Below are 14,364 nucleotides of genomic sequence, written 5' to 3' on the forward strand. Positions count from 1 at the left end.
CAGGCTTGGCTACAAGTACACTTGGATAAAAACTCGTGATGTGTAAATAATTAAAGATTTATTGCCAGATGGCATTAATTATATAACATAGCCTAAAGGTAGTTGCTGTTTCCAACAAAAATATGTTTATGTATTACGATATAAGTGTACAGTAGATTGCTGCTGTGATGAACAGTCGTGATATGTCTACAGGGGTTGTGTAGCTGATGGAGAAGGATTTCTACTGTTATAAAGAGCTGTGTACTGAAACAACACACTGACCAGTTCCTCTGTTGTTCTGTACTCATTATACCCTCCACTTTTATAATAAAAGAATGTTAATTTTCTCAACTATAAGCTTTTTCCAGTATATATATATATATAGGTAAGTATCCTATCAACAGCTAACTGGTCATTTTGGGACAGCCTCCTCTGTGTGAGATGCATGTGTGTGGCGAGTGAGTGTATTTGGGAGGTTTGGTTTGTTTTTGTTTAAAGTCCTCTTAACAGCCAGGGTCATTTAAGGACGTGCCAGGTTTTTGAGGTGGAGGAAAGCCGGAGTACCCGGAGAAAAACCACTGGCCTACGGTCAGTACCTGGCAACTGCCCCACGTAGGTTTCGAACTCGCAACCCAGAGGTGGAGGGCTAGTGATAAAGTGTCGGGACACCTTAACCACTCGGCCACCGCGGCCCCCTGTATTTGGGAGGAAACTGTATTTTCGTGTTTGTCGCCTTGTGATAGTGTGAATCTGATGTTGACTTTATAGTACTACCTCACTGAAGCATACTGCCAAAGGCAGCCAGCAGGACACCCCACCCGGACATATTATACTCATGTTCAACTAAAGGCCGAAAGTAAGGCAGTGTCAAATGATAGAGACATTATGAAGAAGATAGTTGTTAAGGAAGAAGAAAAAAGATAGAATCCCAAATTTAGTCCCCTCTTATGAATAATATAATGGGGGCAGCAGGTACAATTGTTTTGCCCTACCTGAAGGTCATGCTTTTAAACATGGTCATTCAAGAAATATAGTTGATCTATCACAACCTTTTATGTGTATATCTGTGATGACCACTAAATTTTCCTTTTCACTTTAAAAAGTCATGATCATGACCCTTAATTAGGTACTTTTCTGACAAACCCTTGTCCAACCTAATTTTCTAAATATTCCTTTTTTGTAAGGTTGAAAATTTGGAAAGACTTACATTGTGTTTTTGACAAAATTATATGATGAAATAAATCTATTCAGATATTTGTGAAGAAAACAGTAATATTTTTACATGGAACTATTGGTTTGGGATGGAAGCATTTCCATATATATGTCTCAAATTAAGTAAAGTGCTAGGTTTTGGTACATCCATGCATGGAAGTTGTACTCTTAGACATTCATTTAAGGCCATGCGAGGGAATTGAGTGTAACTGAACTATTACTATCACACAGTGGGTGTGCTTCTAACATCATCACACATGCTGTTGGTATTTATCTAATCATTACTTTGATCAACACATAGGAATACAGATGTTTTACAACAAGTTGATATAAACATCTAGATTGGTGATGTACTGAAGATGTGTGGAGAAAATTTGTTGCTAATTTGTTTGGGATTTGGTATAAAATTTATATCATATGCATTTGTAAAAAATAATTTTTATAATTATTTTATTTAAGGTAAACAGGTATTCACTAGTGCAGACACTTGTTGTCTTAATTATGAAATTAAATAGTTCAAGAGAATACTATAATTATCAATTGTTATGGGTCAAATGTTTCTTAAAATTAAGTTTATAAAAATGTGCTCAATGCTTACCATTGGAAGCTTTCATTTGTAAGCACATATCAATATTTAACTGTTTTTTATCTAAATAAAATCTGTCCCAGTTAAAAAATGTTTTTGTTTCTATTATATATTGGTGATACAGATACTACTGTAAAGGAACTAACTTGGCACAGCTAATACACAGGGACTCAAAGTAGTCAGATAAAACGAAATATCCGTCATTGTCAGATTGGGAGTCAGAATGCTGCTTCTTCATGGTGATAGCCTCCGTCAGCATGTTACAAGGTGTGCATGCTTAGTAGATGATTGATGGAAGGATTAAAGTAGTCTCCGATAAGACAGGATGGTGGAATACTCGCTGTTAGGACAGTGTGCCAGAATCCTCAGTGGTCAGATTAGACAATATAAAAATCCTCAAAAGGGCCAAACACTGTGCCAGATGATATTTTCATGTTATTCAAGGTCAGATTATAGATAGGCTGCTGGAATACTCAACAGATTTCTCTATAAGTAGGACAGTTTGGTTTGTTACTGAACATCCAAAACTTACCTGTACGATATTGATGTGTAATACACCATCAATATAAACCATTGAACTATATTCAACAGGATTAAAAATTGGAAACTCATTAATGAAATTATATGAAAACTATTTCTAGAAAATTGACTTTCCAGTTAATCAATTTTGTAAAAGTGATTTTCATTATAATGCTTTAGAAAAAAAGCTAGATTTAAATTAATTAAAAGTTTTTAAAAATGGCTGAAATCTTTGTTGTTTTGGTTCTGTCACCATGGTGACACTGTTAGTTATTATATAATGAAAAGAGGATGGCCATTAACGATAATATGTTTTATCAGCATTCTTCTAAAGACTTATCACCTTAACGCCACGTAAATGTCATAATAACCACATTCATCGTAAAATTGTCATGATTACCTCTTGCTAATCGACAAACACAACAGTTGTGCCCAGGGGGAATATTAAATGGTGTTAACCTGCCTGATCGGCTGATATAGAGAGCGTATAGTGATGTATGGACTGTGTACAATATATCTGTCCGACACCTTTTGACATGCATTTACAAAATGCCCTACGGCTCTATGTGGAATTCCAAGTGACATCTTCATTCGTTGGTGGTGTGAGAGATGGAATGGTCTGTACAGTATGGATATAAGCGTGTAAACTGACGCATTTAATGCAGTGGTCATAATGTACTGTATGTAAATGCGGATGTTTTAGTGCTTAATTGTCTCGCTGAAAGCATTCCGTTAAATCATAATTACGCTTATTGTAGTGTCTGTATAATGTTTTAAATCATGACAAATATATTGTGGGTACATGTACACCAATTCATCACGTTGCAAATGTTTTTAGATAAAGTTTTTTACGTTAAAATTTGAATGCACAAAAAAAATTTATGTTTTCAGTAATCAAGATCTGTATAGTGTTTAATAAAAAACCTAAAACATATGCATGTTCAGTCAGAATATGAATTGTCATCAATCCTGCGTCCTTAATTTTTAAACAGTTTTATTTACAAAATTGTATCGGATTCGGTCATTTCATGATATATATACAGTTTCAGCCTCTGAATCTTTGTGGTTGCCCGACACTGTATAAATCAAGCTAGATAGATAATTGAGATTGCTGTATTTGGGCCACTGGCATTTTAATTATACAATATACCAAACCTGGATTTGGAGCTATTGATAGAGAACACATTCTCGATCTATAACATACCCTAGTACCTGTCCTCCAGCCCAGGACACTATATCCAACATTGGATCCAATATAGGCTTTTTAGCTTCATTACATCTCCTAAGCTATAGCTGTGTTGGATTTCCTGGCTAATACACATTCATATGATCAATCTTTTCCTACTGGGACAACATGTACACCTACATGTAATGGAAATGAGCAGTTACCACCGGTAATTGTTCCAGGACGAATGGCAGTGTTTTCATTAATATTCAGACTGTATAATGCTTGACCCCATTGCCTAGTTAATGTTCCTGGGCTATAAAACATTGTGAACAGATTGCCTTTATAACTTCCAGGTTAATTGTCTTGTTTACTATGTTTATCCGGATATTGGCTTATACCTGCTAATAAGCCCACACACATCTTATTGCAGTTCAGTAAAACATGCTTAACAAACACTATTTTATTGCATTGTCCAACAATAAGACCAGCCCCTACTTTTAATTGAAATCAAAATAATCTTGTTTGACCTTGACCTAATTATTACAGGTTTAAAACAATACTTTTCGTTCACTTAAGCAGGCAGGTTTTTCCCCTGTTGTGAGGGACGTATTGTGAGATTCGAGCACTCTTCGTATGGGTATGTACCTGGTAGGGTCTTATTCAGAAATTAGCTGCCGAGAGTTAATTTTACCTACTTCCTTAGGTACAGAATCAGAAATTCCTAAGCTTGTCATAGGAACGGTGTTAAAAGAGGATACAGTGAAGTGTTTGGATGAGATTCAGCCCAGCTTAAACAGGATATAGCCTTTAATCATAACAGATCAGGCCAACTTGTGGAGGGATGGTGTACATGTTGCTGTAAGACATCATCTGTAGGTTATAAACAGGAGGCCTTTTTGTGTGTATGATGCTATAACAGGGTTTATTAACAGTAGATATTAGACTCGCACCACAATACATCAGTGTTCTGAGAAAATAGTCAGTCATTAATTAGACTATAAATGATCAACAAGTTAGAGTTACAATGGTGATGTTTTACACATTGTAGCCCACACACCCTCCCCAGCCCACACAGATACGTTCCTTCCCTCAGGCCTCTAAACAGACTACATAGCACCCCACACAGAAACTTCCACTCCTCCCATATGCATCCTCCCCAGCCAACTCACCCATACAACAGATCCTCATCCCTCCCACACCAACATAGTTACTAGCTACAGCCCCGCCCATACACCCACACTCCCCAGCCCACACACCCATACAACATATCCTCATCCCTCCCACACCAACATAGTTACTAGCTACAGCCCCGCCCATACATCCACACTTCCCAGCCCACACACCCATACAACAGATCCTCATCCCTCCCACACCAACATAGTTACTAGCTACAGCCCCGCCCATACACCCACACTCCCCAGCCCACACACCCATACAACAGATCCTCATCCCTCCCACACCAACATAGTTACTAGCTACAGCCCCGCCCATACACCCACACTCCCCAGCCCACACACCCATACAACAGATCCTCATCCCTCCCACACCAACATAGTTACTAGCTGCAGCCCCGCCCATACACCAACACTCCCCAGCCCACACACCCATACAACAGATCCTCATCCCTCCCACACCAACATAGTTACTAGCTGCAGCCCCGCCCATACACCCACACTCCCCAGCCCACACACCCATACAACAGATCCTCATCCCTCCCACACCAACATAGTTACTAGCTACAGCCCCGCCCATACACCCACACTCCCCAGCCCACACACCCATACAACAGATCCTCATCCCTCCCACACCAACATAGTTACTAGCTACAGTCCCGCCCATACACCCACACTCCCCAGCCCACACACCCATACAACAGATCCTCATCCCTCCCATACCAACATAGTTACTAGCTACAGCCCCGCCCATACACCCACACTCCCCAGCCCACACACCCATACAACAGATCCTCATCCCTCCCACACCAACATAGTTACTAGCTGCAGCCCCGCCCATACACCCACACTCCCCAGCCCACACACCCATACAACAGATCCTCATCCCTCCCACACCAACATAGTTACTAGCTACAGCCCCGCCCATACACCCACACTCCCCAGCCCACACACCCATACAACAGATCCTCATCCCTCCCACACCAACATAGTTACTAGCTACAGTCCCGCCCATACACCCACACTCCCCAGCCCACACACCCATACAACAGATCCTCATCCCTCCCACACTAACATAGTTATTAGCTACAGCCCCGCCCATACACCCACACTCCCCATCCCACACACTTACACAGATAACCTGCCTCTTATTACCATGCACCCTCCCCAGGCAACACACCCACACACTGTAAAACGTGCCGGATCGGTCCCTGAGGGAGGGTGAAAAATACCATTATTATTCAATATAACATTATAAAATCCACTGTAATATGGTACATTATAGCAATAGAAAGCACATTGTAATATATTTATAGTAAATACATTGTATAATACATTATAACAGTAGGAAATACATTGTATAATACATTATAACTGTAAGAAATACATTGTAAAACATTTAAACTGTAGGAAATACACTAATGTATTTGTAGTACCGGTAAATACATTGTATATTACATTTTAACTGTAGGATATACATTGTAATACATTATAAGAGTAGGAAATTAAATACATTTTGATACATTATAACAGTAGGAAATACATTGTAATAGATCATAGCAGTAGGAAATACATTGCGATACCTTAACTGTAGGATTACATTGAAATACAATTTAAAGGTAGGAAATATAATTTAATACATTATAACAGTACAAAATACATTGTAATACATTGTAACAGTATGAAATACGCTGTAATACATTATAACTGTAGGAGTACATTGTAATACATAGTGAAAATAACATATATGCAATACAATGTAGCCATAAGAGATACATTGTAATACATTACAGCTGTAGGAGATACCTCATGTGGTAGGACAAATTGACTAATAATTATAAATAAGTGATATACAAATGTGTGCATTGATATATTTTCTTATCAATTTCTTATTTGCATACGGTTTGTTATGTGTCTGAATGGTAATTATTGATGATGTCATTGACCTTGTATAGTTATGAAAATGATGTCAGGGACAAAATTGTGACATGTCATGTGTCATTGTGACATGTCATGTCATGACTAAGGTATGTCAATACAAATCTCAAATTCTCACCAAGTGTGTCCCAAAGTATGAGACATTTTTTCAGACGATGATGAAAGTAACATTTATTGCAAACATCGAAAGAAAGGAAATTCGGAGAAGTGCACATTCAATTTTTTTTTTTTTTTGTAGTCACATATGCTCATGTAGATAAGTAAGGGGTCAGTTATATGTAAAAGAATTACAACTCATCCTAGACCACTTTATACAGACTAGGAGCTATGACTAATCAGATAGAATCAAGCATTCTGATTACTCCCTGTAGGATTGTATGAGTGTCATGATGAAGTTTTAACGTGTTGCTGGTAACTTGCCAGACTAATTTCCTGTTACTTTCACATGTAATTAATAGATTAGAACCAACTGTTTTATTGTCATTACGCTTTAAAATTTTCCTTGTGGATCCGATTTCAATACACGTTTTTGCAGGTTGTGGTAAAATTGACAGATCTTGGTAAAATTTCTGTAGTGGAAATGTTGGAGATGTGATGTCATTTACATTCCAAACATATTCTACAAATAAAGATTCATGATTTAGATACAAATATGTATTCACCGTCAAATTAAGATATTTTAATTGTCATTTGTGATGACAATACTGTACTGTAATAACCCAATCAGAAATGTTCTGTCTACTTGATGTATTGAAATGTGCCAATTTTCCCGTCTAGATACAAGCAGAGCGATTGTTGAGATAACACTTGAGACTAACAATGACATAGAAATCTTATTTTTGAATAATTTTATTTTTAATTAAATGTAATTGATATAAAGCGATTAGTTGACCCGACTGAACCAGTCATCAACTGTTGAGACAAAGTTGACAAAAAAAACATCGTACCTGGATAATTTTACTTTTAATTAACTGTAATTGATATGCATCATTAATTGACCAAACTGAACCAGTTATCATTATGGTGTAATTAATTCTCATGCATTAGCCATTCTCTGTCACTGACGTATGGTTTTAATTTCATCTGATGGGTTTTTGGCAGAGCTTCGATAATTGCGACTGATGTTTTATTTTTTTGAATAAATTCCAATTTCTTGGAATAAAGACTCTGGAGCCATTTGACTCTATCATTAGAAATTGATGAGTTTTGTGTCATTCCACATGTATGAATGCCATGGATCTTTCCCGATTTTGTGTCATTTCACATGTATGAATGCCATATCTTTCCCGATTTTTTGTCATTCCACATGTATGAGTGTCAGATCTAGATCTTTCCCGATTTTTTGTCATTCCACATGTATGAATGCCAGATCTTTCCATTATGTACCACACCCATCCATCAAATTGTAAAACTGCCAATGTGTTGTATGCATTTTATCTTTGAAAAAAAAAAATTCATTTTTTGCATAACTGACATGTTTTGTCATGTCATCAATATCATAAGATGTATATTATAATACTATTCAATATTGTGACATCATATTCTGATGACATCACATGATTGTTTTGGTATTGGTTTTAAATTTTCCTTTCGAGTCAGTTGAAATAAGGCAGTCTTATCAGGAAAAAATCTTAGTGTTTTTGCTTATTTTTTCAATTATGTGATAAAAGACTCAATAATTTTTTACTTACTTTCTGAAAGGCCCATGACATATCAAATTATTGAAATCTTTTAATAAATTTCATTTTACAGTATAAGAGTAAGATCCACTCTTTATGAAAATAACTTACACATTATTTCTCATCATATAGAGTAAATTCATCAATTAGTTAAATATAGAAATTATTATATCTGTTTTATTTTTAATTCCAGCTCAAGACTGCCTGTCATTTATGCAGAAGGGAAGTGAATTGGTAAAAGTGCGTTCCAATAGCCGACAGTATCATCGTACATTTATGTTGAATCCAGATATGACAGAAATACGATGGTATCCAACCTCTAAAAAGGCTCACAAGGCTAGAAGTAAGTCCTCGAAAGCTAAAACCAACATTATGATGAAAGCATCTTCTTTGAAGCTGTCAAATGCGGAGCTTGAATGATTAATATTGGATCCTATATGTTTCAGCGGCAAATTCTGTCAAAGCAAATCAATAAAAAAAAACAGGGCAGCAGTCATTGATGTTAGCCATCAGTGTATTATAGTGCCAGAATACAGGGTTATGAAAGAAATCAGAATCAGAATGTATTAATTTTAGATGTTTAATTGTTAGATTATCTGTATCTAAGTACCATGTAGGTTTATGTTATATTTTCCCTTGTCCATTCACCTGAAATGCTGGAGTAAGTCCTGATGGCTAAGTGGAGGTATGCTAATTTTCTCTGAAATATGACTTAATTACCAATAAGACAAATATTGGTAAATCTACTCCACCTGTACTAGTGAACAGATATTAACCAAATTTGATTTAGGCCAAGCAGAATGGACTTGTGTTAAATAAAAAGAGATGGTAGACACAGAACATGGTTTACTATGAAGAAACAAACACAGTCATGTAATCATTATTGGTAACATGTCTTCCTAACCGTGGCTTCATAACTACCAGTTCATAACATGGAAACGGCAGATATACAATTGACAAGTATATGAAGAAACAAACACAGTCATACTTTGTGATTGATCCGAGGGTCAGCCTATCCCCTCAGACTACTGAGTCATAACTTGAAAACTATCAAGATTCCTGCTCTGTATTTATATAGTTATAGTTGCCATAGGTATGGACAAACATAAACAATCGTGTTATATAGAAGTTTGAACCGTCCCTACTTTAATATCATTCTTACTGGTTTCTGGGTCTGGAGTCACGTATATGGAAGTAAGATATTGAGATTTGCATCGTTGCTGGGCATGAAAAGATGGACACACTCATGCTATCAGGATTGAACCAGCATTTGATATACACATAGAAATCACACATGGATCTCAACCACTTTTCAAACAATACTATGTCTGTTTAAAGGAAGATTGTAGGCTCCATTAAAATTGAAGGGGAATGTCAAAGGGAAAAAAATATTGTTGTTTATAATATAATAATTAAATGCTTATTTCCCGAAAGGAGTTGAATGTTTTTCGATCAGTTTTGCTAAATTCATTCTTAAAGCTGACAGTGCAAGTTAAAAAGCATCCAATTGAGATTAAAAAAAAATAATACATGTACAGATTTCCAAAAATCGTTTCCGAGACATCCCCCAATTATGGTTGTGTCGTATCTAAGGACGGGCAGACATTTTTGTTTTTTGTTATGCGTGGATACGAGCCGCTATAAAAGCGCGTGCGTTCATTGAGACAAGTATCAGTCTATCGATACATGCGCATAGCGACACATCTCTCCATTATACATAGTATACGTTCTCAATACAAACCCAAATGAGTTTTTGTTCACATTACGGAACTTGAATATGGAATTTGAAGAGGTAACTTTATATATATACATATATATTTTATTTTACAATAAAAGAAAGTATCGACAACACAAACTATTTGGGCCCCAACAAAACATGTACCTAATGAAATTATAAACAGAGTAAATATGAGTAAATTCCTACCTGAGTCTTTCCAGTGGGATATGCAGCAAGAACAACTTTACAACTGTTACATCATTATATCCATAGTTTCCATCGAAATATTTTCCGTGTCTTCGTATTATTTGTGCACGTGTCATAACGCAATTAAAGCGTGATAAAACCGCACAACAGCCCTAGTGTAGTGTAGACAATAGGAAAACATCCGAGGAGTGCTAGTGTAGGATACGAGTAAAAATCGGAACTCCTCGGACTGTTTACTTGTTATGAAAATGGCTGCACCCACGAAAAACACGTGAGAAGATGGATAGAGTATTTGGGATTAATTCGTTATGCGTTTTCAAGCATTTGTTTGGAGACTTTATTTTCAACAAGATTTGAAAGATAATTGATAATTGATAATAGATTATCTGTATCTAAGTACCATGTAGGTTTATGTTATATATGAGAGACACTGACCATCTTTCTGCTCAAGTTACAGGTAAGTGCTTCTGTTTGGTGTCGTTTGCGAATACAGTTGTAGGTCACATGGTGTACAGATATAGTGTAGAAGATACAGGTGTGTCACCGTGAACACCTGAGGTTAGAGTGAATGCGAGTGTGACGAAGCACGTTCTTTTTATAGCAGCGGCGGCTTGGTTGTATCCACGCATAACAAAAAAGAAAAATGTCTGCCCGTCCTTAGATACGACACTACCATAACTAGGGATTGTCTCGGAAACGATTTTTGGAAATCTGTACATGTATTTTTTTTTTTAATTTCAATTGGATATTTTTTAACTTGCACTGTCAGCTTTAAGCATATTAGACTACAAAACGAAATATATATTTAAGGGGTTATGCCCCCATTGATGCTGACATGTATGATACAAATGAGGACATATTTAGATATGATTAATAATACTTCTAGTGTTTAGACATTTTCAACATTATTCCTTATATGTCAAAGTGTGTGAAACTGGTCCTTTATACCTTTTGCTCATCTATCGTTAATGTCTAAAACCTGGAGTGGAGGGAGATAGTTATAACAGCTGGATGCTTGTTGATATTACTTAAACTGCTTCCATATATAGCAACAGGTATCATAGAATTGAGTACAGTTGTTAGTTCAAGTCAGAATGTCTTAAAGTATTTCACTCGACAAAAGATTTACCATGTAATCGGTTTGCATTAACTCTAAAGTGACTCTACTGTTAAGGGTTTTATGAACTATATATCTTCTTCGTATGCTTATTCAGTAGCTTTGTGAAACACTGACAAGCTCTACGTACATCGGTAGATATTTCTCATCACAATAGATGCCACAAACTAATGATAGGGAATAGAATTATTAAAAAAAAATGGAAAAGTTGGCAAAAACATAAATGACAAAACCATTATCTCCAGTAAAATGAATAATTCAAGACTTATAAGTCGTTTTTTATCAGCATTAATTTGGCAAAGGGATAATGGATAAAAAGGATTGTAACATACAAAGTCTATCATCTCCAGTCTGGTACGAATATAATAGACTGGAGAACGTTGGGTTTTTGTTTTAACAAAAGGGGGCTTTCTACTGCTGCATGATCAATGGCTGGCAGTGTTAGGCTGATCAGTTGTTTCCACCTGGAGTGGCACTTAGCTTTCTTAGGTCAAAGGTCAAGGTCACTGTTACTATAAATAGATAATCAATCCATGCACAATGTCTTGAGTTCTTAAGGAGAGGGCTTTTATAGGCTTGTCCTGTTGCCCAATTCCCTTTGTCTGTACCATCTTGACAATAAAATATTCTGAAATCAGAAATCTTGAGTTCTTTAGGGGCCAACTGTATTCCTATTTTATCCAGTATGTGCTTCCTCTTTCAGGTCTGGAGGTCGAGGTCAAGGTCACTTACTATCTATAAATAGATCCAGAATAGTGTGTCAATAATGTATGTCATATCATGCCCATTTCACATTAAATAGCAATTTGGTATGCAGATGTGTGATTGCAATAGGGGCATTCAAAGTTCCAGAGGTCAAGGTCATTGTTACAAAAAACAAACAATGTCTTTAAAAAACTACAGTACTGGGTCAATATCAGTCAAAATCAAGGCATCAATCCTTAGTTCTTTTTAGTTGAAACTTCATAAATCAACTGTTTAATTTTTTCAGGGGTAATGTCATTAACTACAGTGATCCTTCGGAATTAGATTTTAATTTTTGAAATTCTTCCTTTCTTGTAGTACCAATACAGATTATCAAGGAGGTGAGGGTTGGTAAGAATACAGAGGCATTGAAGAACCGAGAGATCGCTGGGATTTACCAGGATGAATGTGCATTCTCTGTGATCTACGGAGACGAGTTTGAGTCCATGGACTTAATCGCCAACACAGCGGATGAGGCTAATATCTGGGTTACGGGACTGACCTGTCTTCTCACAACTAGCAGTAAAACAGTCACATGTAAGTACAACAGTAAAATAAGGCAGTGACACCTGCCTCAAAAAATGCTGCGGTGGCTGAGTGATTAAAGTGTCCCGACACTTTATCACTAGCCCTCCACCTCTGGGTTGCGAGTTCAAAACCTACGTGGGGCAGTTACCAGGTACTGACCATAGGTCGGTGATTTTTCTCCGGGCACTCCGGCTTTCCTCCACCTCCAAAACCTGACATGTCCTTAAATGACCCTGACTGTTAATAGGACGTTAAACAAAACAAACCAAACCAAGCCACAAAATATGAAATAATTGATAGTGAATCAGGTATTTTCACCTGGGCTTTCACAAATTTTGGGTAAAGGAAGATTTCTACTTAAGGAACTGAATATCAGTAAACATTAAGACATTGCTTGGTATGAAACAGACTCTGACATTTGTTTCTGCTGTGTTCTGGTAGGTTTCTGCTGTACCTCTGTATACTGTGTAAGGTAACTGGACTCTACCATTGGTTTCCACTGGGTTCCAGTCTTTTTACCATACTTCTTTATACGTGTATATATACTGTGTAAGACAACCTAGACATTGGTTTCCACTGTAGGTTCTACTATTTGTAATCTGTAACCTAGACATTGGTTTCCACTGTAGGTTGTAATCTGTAACCTAGACATTGGTTTCCACTGTAGGTTGTAATCTGTAACCTAGACATTGGTTTCCACTGTAGGTTCTACTGTTTGTAATCTGTAACCTAGACATTGGTTTCCACTGTAGGTTGTAATCTGTAACCTAGACATTGGTTTCCACTTTAGGTTCTACTGTTTGTAATCTGTAACCTAGACATTGGTTTCCACTGTAACCTAGATATTGGTTTCCACTGTAACCTAGACATTGGTTTCCACTGTAGGTTGTAATCTGTAACCTAGACATTGGTTTCCACTGTCGGTTGTAATCTGTAACCTAGACATTGGTTTCCACTGTAGGTTGTAATCTGTAACCTAGACATTGGTTTCCACTGTAACCTAGACATTGGTTTCCACTGTAGGTTGTAATCTGTAACCTAGACATTGGTTTCCACTGTAACCTAGACATTGGTTTCCACTGTAGGTTGTAATCTGTAACCTAGACATTGGTTTCCACTGTAGGTTCTACTATTTGTAATCTGTAACCTAGACATTGGTTTCCACTGTAGGTTGTAATCTGTAACCTAGACATTGGTTTCCACTGTAACCTTGACATTGGTTTCCACTGTAGGTTGTCTGTTTGTAATCTGTAACCTAGACATTGGTTTCCACTGTAGGTTGTAATCTGTAACCTAGACATTGGTTTCCACTGTCTGTTGTAATCTGTAACCTAGACATTGGTTTCCACTGTAGGTTGTAATCTGTAACCTAGACATTGGTTTCCACTGTAGGTTGTAATCTGTAACCTAGACATTGGTTTCCACTGTAACCTAGACATTGGTTTCAACTGTAGGTTGTAATCTGCAACCTAGACATTGGTTTCCACTGTCGGTTGTAATCTGTAACCTAGACATTGGTTTCCACTGTAGGTTGTAATCTGTAACCTAGACATTGGTTTCCACTGTAGGTTGTAATCTGTAACCCAGACATTGGTTTCCACTGTAGGTTGTCTGTTTGTAATCTGTAACCTAGACATTGGTTTCCACTGTAGGTTGTAATCTGTAACCTAGACATTGGTTTCCACTGTAGGTTCTACTGTTTGTAATCTGTAACCTAGACATTGGTTTCCACTGTAGGTTGTAATCTGTAACCTAGACATTGGTTTCCACTGTAGGTTGTAATCTGTAACCTAGACAT

The 14,364-nt window shown here is 37.0% G+C and overlaps 1 protein-coding gene across 1 annotated transcript in view; it reads left to right on the plus strand.

Moving 5' to 3' along the window:
- The window catches only part of LOC117335800 (inactive phospholipase C-like protein 2), a 111,111-nt gene that overhangs the window by 49,287 nt on the left and 47,460 nt on the right, over window positions 1-14,364 (plus strand). The window contains 2 exon segments of the mRNA XM_033895992.1: window positions 8,447-8,596; window positions 12,357-12,575. Coding sequence (XP_033751883.1) covers window positions 8,447-8,596; window positions 12,357-12,575 — 369 coding nt within the window.

Source organism: Pecten maximus, chromosome 10, assembly GCF_902652985.1.
Source record: "Pecten maximus chromosome 10, xPecMax1.1, whole genome shotgun sequence".
In the NCBI taxonomy this organism is placed as follows: domain Eukaryota; kingdom Metazoa; phylum Mollusca; class Bivalvia; order Pectinida; family Pectinidae; genus Pecten; species Pecten maximus.